Source organism: Gallinula chloropus (assembly GCF_964237585.1).
Source record: "Gallinula chloropus genome assembly, chromosome: 2".
Taxonomy (NCBI): Eukaryota; Metazoa; Chordata; class Aves; order Gruiformes; family Rallidae; genus Gallinula; species Gallinula chloropus.
In genome coordinates, this window is record NC_140086.1 from 69,228,409 (window position 1) to 69,252,504 (window position 24,096).

General features: G+C 43.9%; 2 protein-coding genes across 2 annotated transcripts in view; one reads left to right on the forward strand and one right to left on the reverse strand.

The window, feature by feature from the left end:
• Positions 1 to 603: 603 nt before the first annotated feature.
• ZNF830 (zinc finger protein 830) lies at positions 604 to 11,865 on the forward strand (the record flags this gene model as incomplete). Its single annotated transcript, XM_084280416.1, has 10 exons — positions 604 to 725; positions 863 to 962; positions 2,104 to 2,224; positions 2,772 to 2,805; positions 4,127 to 4,359; positions 4,702 to 4,792; positions 5,435 to 5,498; positions 7,833 to 7,913; positions 9,283 to 9,359; positions 11,212 to 11,865. The coding sequence occupies 10 exons, from the start codon at positions 604 to 606 to the stop codon at positions 11,393 to 11,395; spliced, it is 1,107 nt and encodes a 368-aa protein (XP_084136542.1). The 3' UTR covers positions 11,396 to 11,865.
• Positions 11,866 to 18,761: 6,896 nt separating this feature from the next.
• The window catches only part of LOC311205889 (poly(rC)-binding protein 3-like), a gene marked incomplete at its 3' end in the record, with an annotated part of 138,321 nt that continues 132,986 nt past the window's right edge, over positions 18,762 to 24,096 (reverse strand). The window contains exon 13 of the mRNA XM_084280415.1: positions 18,762 to 19,110. Coding sequence (XP_084136541.1) covers positions 18,762 to 19,110 — 349 coding nt within the window. The remainder of the gene's footprint in view (positions 19,111 to 24,096) is intronic.

Below are 24,096 nucleotides of genomic sequence, written 5' to 3' on the forward strand. Positions count from 1 at the left end.
TTGGTCATGATGTGGTTACTAAATGCTGGAGATGGGGCTGTATTTTAGTGGGGAGAATGCGAGCTGCTCCATGTTGCAGCATGCTTGGCGCAGGCAGGAAGAAGTGTTTGGGAGCAGTGGCTGCCTGGAGCGGGCTGCCCGGAGCTGTGTGGGGAACCCAGGCCTCAAACTGTGACTGGCAACAGGCTGAGGAAAAACTGGTGTGTGGGCGATCAGGGATTTGGGGTACTTCTGAAAAGTACTTTCCACACTTGCGTTGCATACTGAGGGTTTCTGGACCTGGGTGCATGGGATGCATTGCGGTTTTTAATTAATTTTGGGCACTTTTTGGGGAGTTTATTCAGAGACACGGCCCACAACTGGATGACGGTGCCTGTTTAGTCATGGCGGTGCGCCAGCGGCTTGGCGCTTCAAACACCCCACCACGCTGGGCAACGCGTTCCTGCTCCACAAGGCGGGAAGGGGGCCGGGCCCGAGGCGCTCGCCTCCGTACCGCCCCGGTCCCGCCCTAGGCCGAGGAGGGCAGGGCTCGCTCGCATCCCCGCCCAGCCGGCGTGCGTGACACCGCCTGCTCCGCCTCTCCGCTGTGCTAGCTGGGAGAAGATGGCGGCGGCCGGGGTGGGCTCGGGGCGGAAGCAGGTGCGGCAGGAGGAGCTGCGCCGCCTCATGCGGGAGAAGCAGCGGCAGAACGCGGGAAAGAAGCGGATCGACTCGCCTTTCGCCAAATATCCTCGGCACGGGGCTCCCCGGACCTCTCCTCGGGGGCTGGCCCGGCGCGGCCGGTCGGTTGGGGGGTGGGAGGGGATGGCCGGTGAGGGGCGGGTGTCCCACGCTCCCTGCTTCCCTTAACTCCGGCCGCTACGTACAACAGCCTGGGACACCTGAGCTGCACGCTGTGCAACGCGCCCGTGAAGAGCGAGCTGCTGTGGCAGACCCACGTCCTGGGCAAGCAGCACCGTGAGGTGAGGTGAGGGGCCGCTGGCTTCCCGCCACGGCTGCCGGCGCTGCCCGTGCTGTGCTGGTCCTGGCTGCCCGCTGTCGGGGGCGGGGCGGGGCGGGGGTGGGGGGAGTGGTGGGGATGGTGGGGGCTTCAGCTCGGCGCCGACGGGGTGTGCGGTGTTGGGATGTAACTGGACGCCGGGTGAGAGGGGGGGGGAGGATGGGGGAAGATACCCCGCGCGGAGGGGGGCTCAGGGGTTGCTGGTTTTTGAGGTGCAGCCTTGGTAGGTAAGTGTCTGCTGGAGCCGAGTAGCGCGAAGCGAAGCGAAGCCTGACTGCTTTGTTTGCTTACAACCCACGCACCGGCCGTAAGGCTTGAGGATGAGTTGTCCCGTGGCTTTCAAGGGGAGCGCTGTCCTTAAGGTGAAGTTGTGCTCAAATTAGTCGCAGCTCTTGACTGTCGCTTGTTTGCAGCTCGGAGTTGGAGACCCTCCTCGGGACGCCTTTGGTACCTCTATGTTAGCAAGTGACAGCTTACACGGCATTCAGAAAATAGGCTTTTTTTTTCCTCCTTTATGATTTAACAGTAAAGATTTTGTAAAACAGTTTCAGGGACCTTGTAACTCGGCTGCAACCTTAGAAAGGATTTTTTTTAATCCTTCTAAATTCTGCAGAAACCAGAAGATTGCATTTAATCTTACAAGTACTGAGGAGAAGACCAAAAGAACTGAGGGGTTCCTAGTTTACTGCCTGCGTTATCCTGAGTAGGTTGTCATGGCAAGGCACATAGTGACGTGCCTTTTAAAACTACTGTTGTGTGTTGTAATTTTAAAACAATACTCCAGGACCTTAAGATGAGTCCAGCCTTCCTGCTCCTTCCTCCTGTGCCTTGCTGCTGTAAGCATCACTGGTCTTAGCTTTTTCTTTCTTACTCGTGCAGCCTCCCTTGTGCAAGTGTCAGTTCCTCTGTCCCTGTGTTACATCATTCAAGAGGCTGACAGAAGCATTGGTCTTGGTTTCAGTGTCTGTGATGTCTAGATCAGTGACATTGTTCTAGAAAGATAGTAGCTCACTTAATTAAACTGTTGTAGAACTGCTGTGTTTTAAGCTGTGATCCAGAAGTTCCTGCTAGGAACACTTCCTGAGCTCTGTATTTCTTTACAGAGAGTTGCAGAATTAAAAAGCACAAAGCAGACAGCAACTGCTCCAGCTGCCAGCACATCGTCTCATCCTGTCAAGAGGAAAACTGTTGACACAGAAACCACAGAGTTAAAGAGAGTAAAAGGTAAGGAAAGAAGAATACTTATCAAGCACTTGACAGAACCTAGCCAGTGTGCATCTTCAGTGTGTCTTTTGTCCCCGTGTGAATTAGAATATATAAGACTGTTGAGTTAATGTCAGCCTGTTGCTGATGAGGAGGGAAAAAGAAAGCTGTCTTGCTCTTGCTCTTTGAGCTCAGTGAGGAGGAGAAAACTTTGCTTTTGGTGGTTTACCTAGTTTTCTTCTGGGTTGTTGGGTTAAGTCAGGTCATGGGTCTGCAGGGCCTGGTCCAAACAGAACCAGAAACAGTATAAGCTGAACAGTAGATGTGCTTGCCCAGAAGTGCTGTCATTCCTTTCCAGCGGGATCAAGCCACTGGTTTACCTCAAACTGTGGATAATATTTTGTGGGAAAGGTAGTTTATTTTCTTCCCCGGGTGCTACTAAATATATTGATATAAGAAATATATACAAGCTTGCATTTGTGAACTTCCTGCTGTAGTAGGAGTGAGTCTGAGGCCTGTTTCTTTTAAAAGCATGGGTTGTAAGAAGTGACTCTTGGCTGTTACACAGGTATAGATGAAAAGGCACACACGTCTACGTCCGGGTGAGTAGATCGTACTGCTTATGGTTTTTTTGGTAACTGTTCCAACTGCTGCGTTCTCACCCTTTTCTTCCTCGCCACTCCCTCCTAACCAAGGGTAAAGATCAGAGAGTTAGCAGGTCCCTCCTGGTGTGTAATGTGGGGGTGTGTTCCCGAACATGGCAGCATCTTCCTCAGTGCAGCTGAGGAAGTTACGGTGTTGACTCCAGAGTCTGTGGCTAGACAGGAGTTCTTTTACTGTCACTGTCAGACCCTGGAGGATTAACATGCGGTAGTGTTACCGCCGTCTGCTGCAATGAAAATAAGCAGATTGTGGAGTGTGCTTTAATCTTTAATGCTAACCTGCCCCAGAGGAGATGGTAGTCTGAAGTTAAGGCTAATTTTAAATGTGTATTTAAATGTACTTTCAAATTGTATTTATGCACAAAAAATTGTAGCAAGCGTCAGACACAGATCTTCACTAAGGCATTTTCATCACTTTAAATGTAAATGCCTATCATGTACTTGAACTCTCACAAAGGCAGGAGTGTATTTGACTTCAGGGGTTGGGTTAAGCATCTTACTGCCACTAAGGATTTCTGATGGAATTTGGACATCTTTGTGGGGCTGGTAGATGTCACGTGAAGCCCGTGGTTTTCCTGTGCACTTCTTCACAGGATAAATTATTATATCTTGCATGGATACTGCGTGCTGTTGTCTCGACAGTAGAAGACTGCCTTGTAGAAATTTTGAGTGTGTGTGCAAAACTAACAGTGGAGAGGTTTGTTCATTATTAATTTCATTGTCGTGATTATTTTAAAACATAACCTGGGAAAACATTTGGCTTGGAGACCTGCAGCTACTCCTAAGTAAATCTGGGTTTTCTCATTGCTGAGCCTGTGTCTCTCGTCTGAGCTGCAGTGCTGAGCAGCAGTAGGTGCTCACAGTAAGTAGTTGTGAGATCAGTGTGAGGGCTGAACCCTGAGTTTTGTATTTCACGTGCTCACAGCAGGTGCACTGATGCAAATAGTTCTATGGCCGCATTCAAAGCTATCTAAGCTGCCGTAATGCACCTTGTTATGGGGTGTTTTTATTGATGTTTCTGATACTGAATATTCAGACACAAAAGTGGAACTGAAATGTCCTTTCAGAATTACCCTGAGCATTCCTGGGGAGCTTCAAATGGAAGCAACAAGTGTGTGCTGCCTTTCAGGAGGTGGTTGCGTCGGTAGCCAGGCAGGTTAGGGTATTGCACAGTACCTGAAGGAGGGACCAGTCTTTGGGCGCTGGGCTGTACCTGGTTTTTGTGAAGCTTGGGATAGTTACTTTGTCTGTTCTTTACTAGGCTGCCAGCAGATTTTTTTGATGAAGCGGAGCAAGGTAGTGCCAATGAACAGCTTTCAAAGGGTCCAGGTCCCAGTTTATTGTCAGGAGATTATGATGATGAGGAGGAGGAAGAGGAGGAGGAAGAAGAAGAAGAGTCAGAGAAGCAGGATCAATCAAACAAATCTTCTGTTACACATAAAACTGAAATTCCACCTCCGCCCCAAGAAGGAATACCTGATTCTCTGCCCGCAGGTAATGCTGACTGAAATAGTGACTCAGTAAGGAGAAACTGAGTTTTAACTGATGATGGAAGGGTTTTAATTATGTTTTTCTAATTATTGCTATTAGCTGAGCGGAATGTGTAACATTTGAAGTAGAGAAGGGAGATTCTTTGCTAGTTTGTTACTCTGTGATGGTTTTTTAGCATCCTTATTGATTTTATGTTCTAATTGCTTGTGGCTGTCAAGTGAAATAATGCCTGGCTGTTCTCTTGATTCAGTAAGGTATTAATTAAAATTCCTGTCGAGTCAGAATTTTATAAAGAAGTCTGAACAGTTGTTCTTTCTGTTCATAGGCTTCTGTCCTTTCTTACAGACTTCTTTGACAGCAAAACTACAGCTGCTCCTATAGTTTCCCATTCAGGATCCATACAGAAAGCAGAGATACAGGAGAAGGTAGTGGAAAGGTAAGCAGTCAAATCTAATATCGAAAGGTTGGGGAGTTGTAAATAAACATTATTCTTCCAGGAAATGCAGACTGTGATGACTTAAGGGAACAATTTGTATGTGTGCCAGCCTCCAGCATTTTGGACAGGTATTGTGCACCTTGAGTAGGGGGCAGGATAAGAGAGGGAGCAATGCCAGGCAGTGTCTGTTAGACATCTCTGTTTGCAAACTTCAACATGGGGAACTTTGGGAGCTTAATGTCAGCCACTGCCTTTAACCGTTTAAAGAAAACCATTTGCTTGTTTGGTAGTAACAGTTCAGCTCATTTGAGCTCTTTTTTTGGACTCTGGTTTAGGTTTTCCAGAGTAGAGACTGTGCTGTTGAAATGTTTGGGTGCTGAGCACACTGGAAAGAATAGTTCAAGAAGCCTAAGCTCTTTTTTGTTTGTTTGTTTTGATGGATTTAAACCTATCTGTGCGGTTCCATATAACTTAGGTAAGACCCAGGAAGCAAGTGTATGTAAAACTATGGGCGTAAAAAGCTTTGCTCCATTTCTAGGTCCTTTTATAAAAGGTTACAGATTTTATTCTTGTTATTTTTAACTCTACACTGAAGCAGGTTGTAAAGTGTCAACTTGGGATAATGGTAATCAATCATTTCAGGAAAGAAAACACTGCTGAGGCTTTGCCAGAAGGTTTCTTTGATGATCCTGAAGTGGATGCAAAAGTGAGTGAACTGCTCTCTTTTTTTTTTTTTTTTTTAAGATGTTGGATTTTTTTTTTTTTTTGCTAGTTGTAATGATTTTCTGAGCAATAAGGATGTTTTTCCAGGTGGTTGGTGATACCAGAATATAAGAAAATGACAGAGCCATTTAGACTGTTTGAGTTGGAAGTGTCTGGTCCAACTGCCTAAGCAGGTCAGGACTGGTCACTTTGATCAAAATCATTCATACTTCCCTTAGCTCACATAGTGCCAAATGATGACCAAAATAAGCATTGGCATTTGAAATATAAACCTTTTGTTGTTGTTTTGTATATTTTGCCACAGATTTGGCGTCTTTCAAGTTTTCTGTATTGAAATAAGACTGTTGAAGGCTCAAAGCCTTGTTTATTTTCCTTGGTTGTATTTCCCTGTTGTTCACACAGTTGTGGATGGCTGCTGGTGTATTTAAATTGGATCATGAGGTCAAGCCATGATTTCTGATTTGGAGACCTTCCAAATAATGCTGCTTTATGTTCAGTTAGTCCCACTGTCCCAATTACAAGTTTAGGTGTCTCTTGTTTTCTCTGGCAAGATTGTTTTAGCACCACTCATGCCCACAAGTTGACATATGGAAATAGTTTTGAATATTGAAATATGTAGCTGAAAAAGCCACAGGATTTTTGTTTGCTGGGGTTTTTTTTTTGTTTGTTTGGGGTTTTCTTTTATATGACTAATTGGAGTCTTAGATTTTTGAAATGCTTAGTTACACCATGAGTTGGGAAGCTTGTACAAAGTGGGAATGCCTGGCAGGCAGAGGAGAATCTGCTTCTAGCTGTGAGGACACTGGTCAGTGGTTTTTATTCTGGTTATTGCCTCAGCTGGTAAAAGTTGCAAGTGGATAAATGTCCCAAGAGGCTCTTCATTGAACTGCTTGAAGGTGCTCGTGTCTTAATCAGCCCTCTCTAAGTTTTAGTTAATATAAAGGGGAAGGAAGATGTTTGTGGTGTTGCTTACGTTGAGATAGCTGCAGTGGTTCTGTGTTGGAATCGTTCACAAAATAATTATTGTCAGAATTAGCAGTGAGCATTTGGAAGGGAGATTGTGGGCTTGAAAAATGTTGTCTCTTTACGTCAGGAATTTATAAAGCATGTAAGTTCTGTATTAGATAAATATTTCAAGAAAAAAATAGTATCTTTAGTGTTTAAATTTATTGTAAGAAATACAAATAATTATGAATTACAAAAGACAACCACAATGCATAATAACACAGTACATACACATGATAGAAATAATCACAGAACAGAAAAATGAAATGATGACTATTTACTTCCCAGTATGTAGTTTCCTTGGAAGCTTCTAATTTACTCTATAAACTCAACTCATACTACTGGATTTCCTATAATCATTCAGGAACAAAACATACCAAACTTTTGTCTTTACCATGATGACGACTGATGCGTTTACCAAAAGAGACAAAAGAATAAAGGAAAAATAAAGCTAATGTAAAAAAGATGGTGTAATGAATCAGTCTGTTCAAACTGCTTAGCTCTCCTAGCTATATAATCTCCACTCAGTCCAGAGCCAGGCATAATTTGTCATCTAACATTTGTTATACACCACACCTCCCAGTCTTGAACTGCGGAAGCTTTGGGTACGTGGGCAGGTTATCTTGTTTAGTTGCTTGTATGGAAAGCACAGTCAAGTTTTGATTTACCTCAGTTGTGGATCTCAAACTTACTCTTTAAGCTGCTACTACTTCTGCAGTCTTTGTGCCTTAGTAATTAACGCCATCTACCACAGCAGATAAGAAAGCTTTGCATCTCCTTAAAATTGGTTTGCAGCTGTATCATTTCTTCTGTTAGCCAACAAAATTAGACTAGATTTGAAGTACAGTCAGACTCTCTAACACTGGTCAGCCTCAGGACTGAACCATTTGATGGTTTAGGTTATACCAGAGGCAAATAATTCACTGTTCTGGCTTGTGAGATAGTTACTGCGTACGACTGAACAGGTATCCTACAGAGGGGTTTAAAAGTTATCACCTGAAATTAGAGACTGTCAAATTAACAGATTTAGTCACTTTCGTTACTCCAGACGTTCCATACCATCCATTCTTAGTCAATTATTCTTTAATGCTGCAGTCAAGGATGTTGTTTTAGTCTAGGAGTTAGATTGTTTTCCTTCAAAGCCACCGTGCGGCTGCACTCTCTTACTCATAAGCATTGCTGACACCGAAGCACGTCAACCAGACTTTTCTGGGAATGCAGGAAAATTTATCCTATTTCTCCACGTGTTACGGTGCCCAAAAGAATCACTAGACAAAAATCATTAATAAGCCTATTTTTTCATCTTCCTTAGGTGCGAAAAGTTGATGCTCCAAAGGATCAGATGGACAAAGAATGGGATGAATTTCAAAAGGCAATGCGACAGGTCAACACAGTAAGTAATGGAATCTATTTTTATTGATACTAAATCCTATACACAATAAGGAAAACAACAGTTTCATGCAGCTCTGCGGAATGACTGACGTCTGCATTTGTCAGCTGTTTGTTGCAATGCAGTGTGTGGTTAAATGCACTTTATAAATGAGCAAAAGGTTCCTCCCGCTTTCCACTTAAGGGAAATTAGGTTGAAAAAAAAATTTGGATCAGAATCCAGTCATCAATACATTATCTAGTTACATGTGTTAACTTGTATTTAAATGAGGTACCATATATACCTAAGATCAGCATTCTGTACAGAAACAGGATGTAATTATAGGCTCTTCTTTAGATGAGATCTATCTTAACCTTGAAAAACACAGAACAAAATGTCACCTGTTTGTCTTTTTTTTGGAAAAGGATCTATAAAGTGTAAGTAACCTGGCTTTTATGGTTAATTTAAATGTACTGGAAAGGAACCCCAAAATTTGGGAAAGTGATAAAAGAGTTTGTGTGTGACACACATAAGTCGGCCACAATTTTTCTGTACTCCATTTTTTACCATTTAGCTCTTTTTGTTGTTGTTTTTTTAACTATTCAGAGTCTTTCCAAAACAGGTTTTTATCTGCCCTTTTGTACAACATAAAATTGTCATTAGAGATACCTGGTGCTATTGATCTTCCCCTAGACTATTTGCTAATGGTTAAATTTTAGTTGTAAATAATTGCTCACAGGTCAACTGCTAAGAAAAGTGGTGCAAAAAAACTCGTCTCATTGCTCATTTTAAAGCGGTCAGCACTATTAACAGAGCGAATGTTCATACAAAAGCAGTGGTGGATACATTTTGCTAGCTTTAGCCATTCAGATAATTTCTTCAGCTTTAGAAGGAATCTTCTCAGTTATGCGTGGACCATTGATTGCATAGCATCTCCCAGACATTCAGATTTGAGAAAGTATATGCTGAAAAAAATAACAGGTTAGAAACACTTGGGGATCTAGTGGGAATACTTCACCAGTACTTTCATTAAGCGTGTGTAACTACGCCCCAGGCACTGGGATATAGCTCCTAGTTCAGCCTCTCATAGTTCATTTAAGCTCAGCTTCAAATAACAGTGTATTTGAAAAATTCAAAAGGTTAACCCCAAAGCAGCTAAACCACTTTTAGGAAAAAAATACCAACCCATTTCCATTTCAAATTAAATCGGATCAGACTACTTTTTTTTTTTCCTGTTGTTTGCCTCCAGAGTCTTTTGTGAAGGTGGGAGTATACGATAGGAGATTGACACTGACTTGAGGTAGAGGGGAGGAAGGGAAGACACAGACATCAAAAAGGAACAACAGTGGAGTTCGGGATGAAGGTGACTTTTCTTAGTGCTTTTCTGGTTTAGATTTCAGAAGCGATAGTGGCGGAAGAGGATGAGGAGGTACGACTAGATCGTCAGATTGGAGAAATTGACGAGCAGATGTAAGTAGATCAATTTTTCCTCAAACTTTCTGTTCTCCAGCGGGAATGGATCACTAATTGACTAGAGTGACAAAAACATTTTTAACTTTAATTGTCTGTGATGCTACCTTTCGTTAATCACCCTAAATATTTGAAGGACTGAGACTCCCTCAGATTGCAGAATGATACCTAATAAAACCATGAATTTTGGTGCAAAGTCGTGTAATTATTTGCAAAGAGAGAATGCATTAGAATCACTGAGAGTACAGCAAGCAGCCAGGGGTAAGAAATAAAGCAATAGAAATCAAATTATGTGAATAAACTGTCCCTCTCCCCCTGTCAGAATGTCTCAATTTGTATTTCTCTGTGAATTCTGATCGATGCCGAATTCATGGGAACATTTTTTTAAGAGAAAAAGGTCTGATACTACATGCTGCAACTGAAGTTTCAGTAACGAGATTTGTGTTTTGGCCACCTGTTTGCTGTACTGAAAATGTCCTGTTCTCTGACCAGCGCTCCTTGTTTCTAGCAAAAGTTTGCTTAAAGGTTTTGTTGAGTGATGCATTTCCTTAGGTGAAGTGCGGTTTTTGTTTTGTTGAAATGGCAGGGGTAGTGGTTGGGTAAGCATTAGCTTAAACTCTTAAGTAACCTCAAAATACAGCTTAGTGGAACAAATTGTTACTGTTACATAGCTTAACAGGTTGATTAACAGCACTTATGGTGAGGATAGCGATTGAAAAGAAAGATAAATGCTGATTTTAATGGACCTTGCAACAAAAAGAAGACACTAAAAATTAAAATAGAAGTTAAGCCATCAGGACACACTTACATGCTACAGATAACCAGCATAGAGTTACAATGGCACTGGCTTCCAACAGCTTGGGTAGTACAGGAATGTACTCTCATGTGTTTTTGGAGAGGGCTTGAGCTAAACCTGGCTGTCTTTGAGCAGCCAAGGTTGCTGTACTATGTAGAACCAAATTCAGAACTTTGTAGAGAATTTCAAGCTTGTTACTGTAATTATTGTTCCTCAAAATAAAATTTCCAAATAGATTTTTAAAGACTGTTTTTGCAGCTTTGTCTTCTGAGCACATTTAAATGTGGGCTATCTCAAATTAACGGCATTGGAATTAATTTGATTTTGAATGTAATGTTTTCCTTGGCCTTCAAGTGACTGGCTGTAAGTAATGGTATCAGGATACAGAAGGAGAAACAGCTTCCTGATGATAATCTTTCCTTGTCAAGTCTTCCTAGCAAATAGGAATGAAAGGAGCAAAGGTGTATTGATGCTACTTGCTATTTTGACAGGGTTTTGTTGAAAATGGCTGTACTGCTGTACAAGAGATTTCAAGGACATGACTCTTTCAGTAAATGGGAAAACTGAAGCTCGTGGTTTGTGCTTACTTGAACAGTTCTGCTGTAGCACACGGTTAGCAGATAAGGAATCTGAATGCTTGTGCTGCATTCTTAATTTCAGAGGTGCCACCACGAAGTTACCAAAAGTGATAGCCAGTTGAGATCTCGCCTTCCCACCATACATAAAAACCATGCGTGGAGCAAAGAACGGTGCCTCTTCCTGTGTGGAAGTGGGTATTGGCCCTGTGCCTTTTGAAAAATGAGTTGTGGTGGTCTTGGAGTAACAACTGGGTTAGATCTCATTGCTAGAGGATCGACCACATTTCCCCTCTGGTCTCTTTCCACTGGGTCAACACAGAGAAGGTGCACTAGCATAATGAAAGCTGATTTCTTTACTTGATGGGAAACTCTGGAGCTTCCTTTTATCCAAAGCTGGAGATACAAAATCCACCACTGTAGGAAATCTAATTAATGTGGAAAGGCCATGGGTGTTAATAGCTGTTTTACTTCTCAACAGTGAATGCTACCGCCGTGTTGAGCTCTTGCGCAACCGCCAGGAGGTGATGAAGGAGAAGCTCAAGGAAGCCATGAGATTAAGAGCAGCGCAGCAGCGAGACGAGGAGGCTGTCGGCAGCGAAGATGAAGAAGAGTTGCAGGATTTGCTGTCTCAAGACTGGCGGGTGAAAGGAGCTTTGTTGTAGCGTTTCTGCAGCGTGGTTGCTACTCTCTTTACCCCTGATGTTACTTCCATTGTTAGAAGTGAGATGCTCTTGTTAAATATTTATTTAAAGAAAATTGTGGGATGGTAAAGAGCCAAGTGTGTTTAAAAAAAAAATCGTTGTAGATCTACAATGGTGTATTACTTGCTGTAAAAACTGTATATTACAAATGTTTTACAATATTCGATGCACCTTTCCTATTAAAATTACTGATTTCCTACCAGAAATGTTTTAATGGGATTAATAAGTAACTGAAGAATCTTTGGAAGCATTAGATATCTCTGGTAAGTTTGAGACTCGGGTTATTATTGTGTATAGAAGTAAAGGACTTGCACTGGGGTTTTCCCAGACTGAGGGGAAAGTATTATTCATTTATGTTATCTTAAATTTTGTAAGCCCTTTTCCAGCTATTGCCCCAGCTCCCAATAAAATACGTACATTTTTTTTCAGGATCTGTTATGGTTTCCTGGTGTATGTAAGGACCAAGTTCAGAGATGCTGAGCTACAGCTTCTCCACAGTGTATATATACTCTGATGTGCTCAGCGTTTTTGTTTGGCGTAGTGCAGCCATAGGGTAGCGTACCTCACATTTCTTGGGCCGGAGGGATGAAAGCACGAAGGTTATGTATTTGCATGACTAAATGAAGGGGTGGCAAAATCACAGAGAGGAAGGTACTGCACTCAAAACTGATGAGGTAAAATCATTTAGTGTTCATTCCTGGAAAATTCCTTAGGATATTCCAGAGATAATCTAAAATTTATTTCTGTTCTGCTAAACACAGCTGAAATAAAGTTGAGGACCAACAAACTTGACAAGACTGGGACTTGAAACTGCCTTAAGCTTTGGTAAGTGTTTTTTTTTATTTTTTTAAATGAAGCATTCGCTGTCTCAGTGGTTTTTGAACTGGTGAGTGACTTCCAGGGTCAGACTGTGTGTGCATGTCAGAAATGGAGTTCCAGGTAGGAGCTCTGCAGGGAGCAGCTGGCTGCAGCCACGACTGCCAGTTGTTGGTTGTTAGCTCTTCCCTGGCAAATGCCATCAGTCGCGAATGGTGACCTGTGCGCTAACTCCCCTCCGGCTGCGGAAGGAACAAGCAGCCACTGTTGTGACTGAGATGTGGAGGAAGGGTTGTCTGTGGTACAGAGGAGCCCAAAGTGATTGTGCAAAACCAGCTGAACCAAAATAACAACAACAAACAAAACAACTTTCTCATTTGCCAACGTGATTGCTTGTTGTTCCTGCACTAAAGCATGTCCTTTTAATATTTGCTTTGGAATCACAAATGCTGGTTAAAAAGAACATTAACATGAGCTCTGGTCAGGCCCCCTGCTGATAAATTCAATTTGAAGAGAGACGGATTTTGCTGTTTATATGCTACAGTAATTAAACTCTGTGCATTTTATCATCATAAAAAAAAGAACCACTGGGCTAGAAATAACTGATGAGAAAAGTCGTATGCTCAAATGTTTTCATCACTCAGATATACTTTCTTTTTTTCCTATAGTTAAGCTTGTACTAGGAAATCAGACATTCAGACACCAGGGATCATGCTGTAGCTGTCATTAGAAACAATAATGTAAGCATATAAATGTTTCAGAAATTCTTTCTTGTTAGGTACCATCAGATGAATTCAATATTTCTCTTTCAGTTGTTGTCTGGAGACACATGCAGTGTGTCGTGACAGGGGCCACGCACTGATGCAGAAACTGATGTCATCAGCATTACTGCATTCCTTCCCGTTCTGGGAAACGAAAGAGTAAGCACAGCGTGGTGGCAAGACAGGTGGCAGGTACTTGCATCCCTACAAAGCGCCACTCAGGCCAAGAGGTTGATGGTTTTCTGCTGCCAAGCAGTTTTTTCTGGTATGTGCCTTCATTTAGTCTTTGGTTCATCACTTGACTTGCAACTATCCTGGCCTCTTTGCTGGGAAAAGAAATGCAAGAGCTGCCCTTATGTAGACCTCTAAACGAGGTTGGTCTTCCAGAAATACAGTGGAGGAACTGACGCCTTGTGTAGTTGTTGGTTACAGCAGTTAGAGAGGAGCTCTCTGATCAGATCTCTTCTCTCTGTGCTACCTTTGAACATACTGTTCATAGATGTTCCTGTCATCTAGCTGAGCTGCCAAAGAATTTCTGCCTTTCCTGTGGAGGTGCTTCACTGTAACAGGACTGGCTTAGCATGCATGCCTTTCGTGTTCCACAGCAGTGAGGCTCACCTGGGAAGGGGAAGGTCCTGTCCCAAGTGCATAAAAACCAAGGGCCACTTCCATTTCTGCCTAGTTCAGGTGGGGAAGGTTCAGCGCAAGCCTTAAAACTGTCTTGTGAAACCTCAGAGAAACAACTTGCCCACGCAGCCCGGTGAGGCTGAGGCACTTGCCAGGTGCCTGCATTCATGGCACCAGAGAGACTGATGCTGTGAGCTTCCCAGGAGCAGTGCCTGGCACAAATGCATGCCTTGGGGCCCATAGGTGCCTTCTGGCTGTGTCCAAGAACAGAAGGAATGGCAGTAGCTCTACCTTTGTTTTTTCCTTCTGGCTGACTATTCCAGCCAGCATTCATGCTTTCTATTTATTTCCACTTGAGGAACACAGCAGAGCTGCTTGAATTCATCCGAGATGTTTGCCAGAGCTTTCCATGCCAATTTGATGATGTGAAAGCTGCGGAGCTTGTGCTGTCTTCCGTTTGGAAACTCACGGTTGCGTGGGCAGTGACCTTTTCGTATTGGGTGCCTGCTTTCTCTTATCTACCTTTGGGCATGAGTGATTTAGTTTCCTAGCTTGGATAACACTGGTTTATAATTTTCCCCCCTTCTCTCCACCATCCCCCTCCCCAAGATGTACCTCCTTGCTGTTTTGTTTGCCTGGTTTGTATATTAAAGCTATCCAGGAACTTTTTCTTGCCATACAGAAATCTTTTCCAACCAAAATACTCAAATTGAGTCCTAAATTAGCCTAGATTTCATCACATTTCTGCCTGGATTTGTTGCAAAAGCCCTCTCAAAAGACTTACTATTTTTCTTTCTTTTTTTCTCCTTTTCCTTTGTCCATGTGTCTTTATTTTACCTCTCCTCATTCTGCAACAAATGTCCTGTCCATTTAAACCTTGGTCTTTTCTAGCCAGTTCTGCACAGCACATGGGCATTATTTATGTGAAAGATGACAGAAGTGCTGCTGCCCTTCACCTAGCAGCTTTGCTGGAAGAGCAAAGCCTTGACCTACTTAGTGTTGAGCTGCAGTAATGTTCTCTCTTTTTTTTCTTCATTTTTTTTTTCTTTCCCCATTTACACTCACCAGGCCAGCCTGAGAAACAGCTTTTGCAGTTGAGGGAACGAAGAGTATGAGTTTAAGAAATGTATGGAGGTCTCTGCTGCGAAAGCAGTGTCAGCTCTCCTTCCATGAGCAAGTAGTTAAAAATATTTTAAGTAATATACATTTATTTTAATAATAACAAAGCAGAATTTTATCAAGGTTGGTACTAGAGCCTGTAGTTCTTCCCACCTAAGCGTTGGAATAGCTAATTCAGTGTTGGGTAAGGCTTCCTGGGTGCTGGGTGGGGCATTTTGTAATCCCCCTCAGCAGCCTTTGCCGTCAAGGGTTGCTCTGTGGCTGCATCTCTGTGGAACAAAGCTATTTACTTCTGCAGGTCCCCAAGCCTGTGAGCACCTTGTGGTCGTCAAGATGCAGACACGTAGGAGCTCTCTGTACCCTGGAGTCCTCAGGAAATAACAGCAATACACCCCTCTAGTACTCAGCAGGGGTAGTGGGGGGAACCGGGACCCCAGGCTAAATACCTGGAGACAAGGATGGACCTTAGCAGAGTAGGGGTGGAGGTTGTAGAATTAATCTCAGGTCACCAAAGATGCTACTCAGTTGCACTACCAAAAACTCTGCTTCCTCATGAGGTTAGAGCAGTAGATGTGAAAGTATCGCTTGTGCCCTGGGAGGAGAGGAGTGGAGAGCGCTGCTGGAGCACCGTGTGCCGCAGCACCGCTGGGACAGCCCCTTCCTTCCACTTTTGCGTGAAGAGGCTGCGACTGCAGTGCTTGGCAGAGCCGGAGGAGGGGGTGAATGGCTCAAGCCGTGTGTCAGGGCAGGAGGAGACACCTCCCTGGGCCAGTTCTCCCTTCTCCCTTTTTAAGGTAAGCCCTCACGCTCCTCCCAGCTGCTGGGCTGGTTTCCTGATGGGGTGCAAGCTTCTGTTTAGAAGCTCTGTCACTCAGCAGTGCTGCTGGGAATGGGAAAACCTGCGGGGTCTTAGCAATCATGTACTCGGTACCCAAGTTGGTTCTGTTGTCCTTTCCCCAGTATCTCATCTTAAGGTCAGTAGGGGGAAACACAAAGGATACAAACCAACGGCTTCTTGTAGCAAGGAGCCAAATTCTGCCTCTCCTATGAAGTCTGAGAAGTTCTTGTTAAAAACCAAGTAAGGTTTTGCAGATAGGCTGCTTACTGCACTAGTTTACATGATCTGGCTCCGTCCAGCTGTGACAAGACTCATCATCCCTGACAATGGGCTAAGGTACTTTCTAAGGTTGCCAGCATTGCACAGTTGTTACACTCTTTCCCAATGAGCACTGGGACCTGAAGCAGGATGATATGAAACCTTTAATCATTAATGAAAACAAGCAGTTTCTCTATGACCTTAGTTTGACAATCCATAAAATAGTGTTTCTCAAATGACAAATTAGCAACTTGGTTACAAAGAACAAAGTTTAAACAACACAACAGTTGTATGCACAAAGCTACCACGTCGTCTTTTTTTGTTGTTTTTTTTTCTTCTTTTTTTTTTTAAATCAGGAAAAAGATTTATTTATAAAAATGTCTCAGTTTACTGTCGAGTCTCTAGCTGAATACAGTGGTTCAGAACACTACCAGCCCATGCTTTCATACAGATTAGCCAAAGCATGAACAGCGATGAAGATTAACCCCCGAAAGTAACTTTGCTTTATGTTATGAGCCACAACAGTGTTAAAACTGGAACAGTAATGAAAGCAACACAAGAGTTAGGAAGCAACAGTTGCTTAAAGAGTAAAGGAAGTGTTTTCTTTTGATGTCTCAGAATAATAAGAAAGTTAGAAATGGCAGAAACTCCTCTGTAGATTAGTCCATAGAAAGCATTGTCTCATGGGGCTTTGGAAAAGTCCTGTCTGGTGGCTAATGCACTAGGGCATGATGAGATACATTACAGAGCCCCCAAGCCAGTAACTTCTGAAGACAGCCTAAAATGTAGGAACAAAAACGAGGAAAAGGAGAAAAAAGAAAAAGAGGCAAAAAAAAAAAAAAGAAAGAAAAAAAAAAGAAAAAAAAAATCTTCTCACTATTAAAAAAGTAACACTCAAGTACAACCAGCATAGAACAGCATTTCAGTGCAGGCAGGTTTTGTCACACAGAGGTTGGTGGTTTGGTTTGTTTGCTTTTGTTTTTAAATGTCAGTTATTGAAACAGTTACAGTAAGTCCAGCACAATTTTACAGCAGTTTTCTAGAGCTGTTAAATAGCTGAGGTACCTTGATGTTATTTCCAGTTTTTCCTTCGGTATATTAAAAAAAAAAAAAAAAAAAAAAAAAAAAAAAGTAAAAGAAAAAAGAAAAGAAAAGAGAAAAAAAGAGAAAAACCCAAAACAACAGCCAAAGAGCCCAACCAAACAACAAAACCAACCAAAAACCCCATTCTTGGATAAGTGCAGCTGTAACAGTGGCAGTTCTACAAACGCTTACAGCGACAAAACGCAGTGCAGAGGTGCTGAGGTGAAGAGAAGCCCACAGAGTACAGAAATGACACAGAATACTGAGAATAGTGCTTAGCCCTGTACAATAATAATAACAACACACTCTGAAATACCATGTTTTAAAAAGTATTGCATTTGCATTGTGTTTTTAGTTTATATTAAAATGCACTGGATACAGTTCGATTGTTAAAGCTTTGTGTCCAAGGAGTGCAAAGTGGATGAACATGGTGGGCTAAATGGGGCTCTGGATTCGGAGGCGGTGAGGAAAACAATATTGCATTACTGAGCTATGCAACGGAAATTAAAAAGAAGGAGGGTGGACAAACGGAAAATGAGGTTAAAAAACTAGTTCCAACAGTTAGCAACCAGCCATTACATCGCCCAGCTCTCTGCGGTTTGGCTGCAACTGGGTGGGGTAGGGGGAGGTCTGGATTTAGCTAATCTGAGCATCATGAGGGTCTCGTTAAAGGGATGTTACCTGTCCAGCCAGCGACCTCTGAATCTCCTTTGGTAAGTGCTAGATTATGTTCTCCTGTAGCTAGAGTACAGCCTGAGTGGGCAGTTGGGGCGAGTTGGGTAGGAATGGGATTAGAGATGGAACAAAAGGGGAAAAAAAAGGCATTTTGGCTGAACAAAGTACACGTGGCGTGCCAGAACAGCGCCTGTCTGCAGCTGATTTGTACCTACGATTAAGCACTTAGAGAAGGGAGTACTTTGTCAGGGTGTAGAGGAGTAAAACACCTGAGTGCAGCAGAAAGGAGCCTGCTCTCGCTCCTCAATGGGGGAGCTCTTGAAATTGCTTTTTCCCAAACTGGAGAAAAGCTGCTGCTCCCTTTAAAAGAGCGGAGTGGAAAGTCACAGGTGCCTGATTTTTATTTTTCTTTTCATGTGGTCTTCCAGTCATTTTAATTTAGGAGGTTTTTTTCCTCAGACCACAAAGTATCATTGTTGTACAGGGAAGTACCTGAGGTTTTGGACTTTCTGTCGCCCATCTCCTGCTCGAAGGCAGGTGTCAGGGCAAGGAAGACAGGAGTCTTCAGCCCTGTTGGGAGCAGCAGAATGAGATGGGGTGGGGGGGGGAGGGGAGGGCAACGCTTCAGATGGGATTTCAGTGGCACTAGCAGTCACCAGAAGTGCAGGCTCTAGCAGTGCAGAATACTGTCAGAGGTGCCAATTTGCCATAGACAGTTGTCCTGCGGTCGGAGGGGGTCCCTTCAAAATGCTATACCTGTGTTTATGTGCCAGGCAGTGTTGCCACAGCAGGACTCGGCTATCAAAATTTGGCCAGATTTCGGTCTTTTTTCCTTTCTCCTTGCCGGGGAGGGGGTACCCTGCTGTGCTGCCGGACTGCCAGAGGGCCAGCCCGGGCTGTGGCCCCCAGCAGAGGGAGGGCATGGTAGGGAGAAGAGCCCGCGGGCTGGCGCCCGACCTGCTGTTGGAACTAGTTGGTAGGTGGTGCCTGGGTGTTAGTCGTTATGGAGAGCGGAAGACGACTTGAGTCGGCAACAGGTAACACTAGCAATTTAACAGAAAATAAAAGATGCCGTACTGTTTCCTTGATAACTAGGATCTACCACAGACTCTTGGTAGAGCTGGCAAAGCTTGCATTGTGTCTCATCCCTTCAATATGGAGCAAACTTCTGGCGGTCAGATTTCTTAACCCCGCTCGTCGAAGGAATTTTGGCAGTGTAAGCGGACAAACTCCCCGTGGCCCCCGCGGCGGCCGCGGCATTTAGTGCCAGGAGCGGGACAGTTTTCATGCCAAGCAGACTGGAGACAGGAACGGCATAGTGGGTGGTTGGCAGAGTTGGTAGGGGAGGGGGGGTACTGACGGTAACGGCGGAGGCAGCCGCCAGCACGGCCATGGAGGTGGGGGTGGAGGTAGGGGTGGCAGACTGAGAGAGGTTCATGTTGAGGTCAACAGGGGTCGTGACGGAAGCGGTCTGGGTGCTGACTTTAGCCATCTCTAAGCTGCAAACGAAGAGAGGAAGAGGAACAAACAGGTTGGGAGGGTCCAGCCAGGGTGGTGGGGCCGGGAGGAAGAGGAGGAGGAGGAGGAGGAGGAAGGGACGGAGGGAAGGGCGGAGGGACAGCAACCACGAAAGGGCAGGATTAGATCGGTGGACAGGGGGACAGACGAGAGGGAGGGAGAGGAAGGGGGGGGGGGGGAGAGAGAGAAAAAAAGGGAAAATGAGGGTCAAAGGAGGAACATGTTATGTGTTAAAGAAGAGAAATAACAAAAGGGTTTTTCATGAATTGATGGTGAAAACATTACTGAGATTCTAAAGTTGTTTCAAAAAATAAATAAATTAAAAAAGAGGTTGGGGGGGGTTGCTAGTTCATTTTACGTATGAAAAAAGAAATCTAAGGAATGCAGGTAATGGCAAAAAGATGGAGAAAAACGGAACTTAAAAGAAAACTTAAAATAATTATGAAGTTTACTCCCCAGCACTGATATGGTGAATTTTACTTTTCAAAATTACGGTATTTTTTAAAGGGGGGGCGCGGGGGGTTTTAGTAATTTTGTTTTTTTTTTCAATTTGTCAATTTTGTGGCATAAATAGTACCCTTTGCCATTTTGCTAGGACGAGAGGAGACTGAGCAATGATTTGCTGCTGCCATCTAAGGTATGAAGGTTTGGTTTGGGTTTTTTGTTGGTTTTTTTTTTTTTTTTGAAAGTTTTTAATTTCATTTGTTGTGAAGTCAATGTGCATTTTTCATATAAAACCAACCTGATTAGCCAGCGTGTTCACTTCAATTTGTACTTTCCCCAGGGTTTTGTTTTGTTTTTTTTTTAAACCACAGCAAAATATTTTTGCAATCTAATTATAAGGAAATTAGTAAAAAAAGTAAAATGCCCCGGTTTTCACAGCAGCGGTATCCTTCCTGAGCTTGTGGCCATGGTGACAGCGAACACAGAACAGCTTACCAGCTGATAGACAAGGTACTACTTGGTTACAACATACGCATCCTCAGATGCAGCCTGCCAGCATGAGGAAGTTCAGATTGATCCAACCTCCGAGCCCGAGGCAGTGCCAGGCGCTTTGGAGAAGTTCAGATTGATCTGACCTCCGAGCCCGAGGCAGTGCTGGGCACTTCGGAGGATATCGGTATCAAACCACCTTCACTTTAGTCTAACTGCTCTCGTGTCCTTAGGCTTTTCTGTACAGGTTAAAGTACAGCAATTCCAAGGACATGTTAGGTGGCGGGGTCTTTTCAGATGACGAAGCGTTTACCTAGATAAACCCTGCCATTGGGTGCGTTTGTTGCAGCCTGTGCACTGCGCCTTGGGCTGGCAAACAGCCTGAATGCTGGTTTGGGGGGGTGCGGTTTGCATGTGACCAGCGGGGAGGTATGGTACAGCAGCCTAGCGTATGAAGGGGGTTAGCAAAGCTTTGCCAGATACTGTTATGTGTGTCTTAATTCCAAATTTGGGTGGGGTTTGGGTGTGCTCCCCCACCCCCAGTAATTCCTGAGGTGTCAGGCTCCTGGGCTTTCTCCTGAGGTGATCTGAGGCGCTGTCGCAGCTTCCCGCCCAGAGCCATGCACCCTGAGGGAGTGACTGGCCGGCTGCACCACAGGCCTGTGTGTCGGAAGGCCTGCAGGCCTGGGGGAACCTTCCACACTCATAGTTTGCACTGGTCCCCGTTGGCTCGAGGGTCTGGGTGTGCGGGGTTAGAGAGCAGCCGTGGACAGGCTCTTTGCCCAGGACAAGGGAGTATTAACTCCTGTCTGATTTTGCTGGGAAGGAACTGGGAAGGCAGACGGCTTCTCCGAGGGGCTGGGAGGGGAGGAGGGGGAGTGCATGAAATGCAGTTTGTTTTCCCTACCCGCTGGTGTTTATCTGTCCCCATGGATGAGCAGCTTGGAACTTTTCTAACCCCTGCAGCAGAGTAGCTCTTTGCAGAGAGAAAAGCATCCTCGGGCTGTCAGCTGTGCTACTTGCAGACTACTCGCATGGCAGGATTTACATTAAGATTCCTTCTTTCTGTCCACTGAAATGGTGGATCCAACTGCGGGGTGCATCCTCGACTTAGGGGAGTGGGGGTTACATGGTGATACCTCAGTAGGTTTGGAAAAAATCAGTTTATACAGTCGGATTTTTTTTTTTTTAATTCTCACTCCTTATGCTGGGAGGAAAGTGTATAGAAAGGCAGTGCAGGACTTCACTGACTCCACGTTTGCCTGCCTTGCATTTAACTAAACCAAACAAAAATCCTTACTGATATGAGGGAGAGGGTGTTCGTATTTGAGCCTGAGCTTTTTTCCTGTGCCGGCAGGGAGAACAGATCCCGCAGGCTAAATGCTGGTGTTGACAGGAGCCACTCAAACTCCCTGTCTCTGGTATGCTCGCACAGATAGGATTAAAACACCAATTGTTTGCCCTGTTTCACATTTATTACTGGTGGTAACACATAAGGTAAAAGTATGGCAGGTTAGCTGGCAGCTGTCCTGTGACAGCAGCCCTTTCCCAAACCAGCTGTAGGTGCAACAAAATGGAATGCCAAGAGCGGCTGAGGCAGCCTTCACACAGTTTCCTGCTGCCGATTTTACACTGTCCCTTCACAGACCTACACTTTATGAGTATCTCCACTGGAGGCCACATTCCTGCATTACCCAAAAACTGGTTAAAGGAATAAAGATCAAGTGTGGCCCTGTCAGCTCCCTGAATGAGCCTCTCCTCAAAATGACAGTAAAAAACCCAAAGCATCTTCAGGGAACTGCCCTTCAGCGAGGAGCAAGTGCTACTGGCTGCAGTTCATTTGCAATCCAAAATCAAATATTGCACAGGAAACCTAAACTGTCGTTCATTTGTAATGAAAGCTGGGAGATGGAATTGGATCATGAAAATCTGGTTACTACAGTGGAGACCAGTTAGGAGACGGAAGATTTTACAGAAGAAAAAAAGACACTGGTACTGCAAACAAGCTAGGACATGTTCTACTTGTACAGAGGTCAGCGCTCGGGTAATCAGTACAGAATCAAAACAATACTTCAGAAAGGTTTAAATCTCTTGTCTTCTTATTGTAGCAATGTATTTATAGGTCTATAATTTAGAGTATATTATGCACATGTTCGACACCAGATTGCATTAAAAGTCTTAAAGCGATTTGATAAATTGTTCTATAGATGGCAACTTTGGTTTAAAGATACACACAGAATGTTTCAGGAATACACTGGATAGATTTATTTTGTTTACATCCTATGCTGCTGCGAGACACTGATTTATGCGGAAACACTGGCCCTGGAAACCAAATCCAGGAAAACGACAGATCATGGGGTAGGGGGAGAGAGGAGTAAAAAGAAAAAAAGAGTCCACCTTACCCTGAATGCTTATATGGCTTTTATTTATTATAACCACTGTTTTGACACACCAGACTGCTCCTTGGGTGGCCTAGGTGCTGTGCTTAGCTTTGCCCAACACTGTTTACTTGATGCCAAGGTCTCTTAGAGACGGCAATGCCTGTGGCAAGCTTAGGGCTGACAAGGGCTGAAACTGACTCCCGCTGTGTGCAGGCCGAGATCTGCCTCTTGGAAACCCACCCCATCACTGAAACCCCAGCTAGAGCAGACCTCCCTCTTGCCTGAGAGTTTCTGGGTTCCTCCTCCGGTGTGCCTGCGAGCTAGCGCTGCAGCTGCTGCTGGGGTGGCACCTAACTGGAGGGGAATTTCTCTTGGGGAAGGAGAAAACAAACAGTGCCGCTTTTTAAAATGAAAAAGCCACCTTAATGTCCTACGTTACCTTAGAGCTTAATTTATTATACATTACTTTAAGAGTCTTCATTTACAAATGAAGTCACTTCGTCTAAATACAGTTTCAACACATGGTACATAATTAATTATAATAATAATAATAGATGATGGTTTATTGTAGATGATGGTAACAAATGTCTTCTATCTAGAAATTCAACAGGAAGAAAATACTTTGTTTCTGGTTTCACAGGGTATATAGACAGAGTATCCGTTGTATATGACTGCTGAGAAGTTTTCTTCTTTGCAAAAGTATGTTAAAAGACCTCAGACATATCCCATGCCGTCAAAAGAATCCTTAAACAGCAATGAACAGAGGTATGAGAGTTCACAGGCTTTTCTAAAGTGAGTCAAACAGAGGTTTGTTCACTAGAGTTTCTGTCTCTGGTGAGCAGCTCACTGCAACGCCATTAATAAGTGCATTATTTTTATTTGCATGCTTTAGCTGTCTTGAAGATCTTAAATTGTTATCTTCTGAGATCCAGGTGCATGCCATATGGTGTTTGTGCAACTAAAAATGAAGGGGTCTATTCTCGTCTCGATGTGTGGGGAATCCCTGAACACCAAGAGAAGAACATATCCTTAAGGGTTAAAGGAGGGAACACATTTTTATTTGATTACAGGGCTTATGGACGTGACTTATATTTGCTACAAAGCATATAAATCAAAAGAGCTGTAGGCTGTTTCAGGATTCTGGAAACAGCTTATCTTAGGCTTCACGACGCCACCCCACAGTTTATCTTTCCCTAGGAAACTACTTCCAGACTGCATCGTCCAAAGTATTATTTTTGTTTGCTGTAACATGGAGCTGCACAAACACCCCTTCCCTCCCTTCAGGCATTGACAGCGGCTTGCAGTGGCGTGCTGCAGACCTGGACTGGAGAGGAGGTTGCACCATAGGAAGCTGTACAACTGCTATGACTACAGCCCTCTCCCCCCACCCCTCCCTCCCAGCTTCCCATGTAAATCACATGCTTTCTACTACCTTAACAGCAAACATAGTTAAACACAAAGCTCCGTTCATATCACAGTATTTTGGAAAGGGGGGTGAAGATGAAAAAAACCAAACCCCAAACCCCAAACCAACAGTAAAATCCATGGATAGTCACCCCTCCCCACACTGTATCGCCTCGGTCTATCATTTACAAGTAGCTCTACGAGACAGCACTACATCCATTCCACTTTCTTCTCAGGATAATTGTAAAT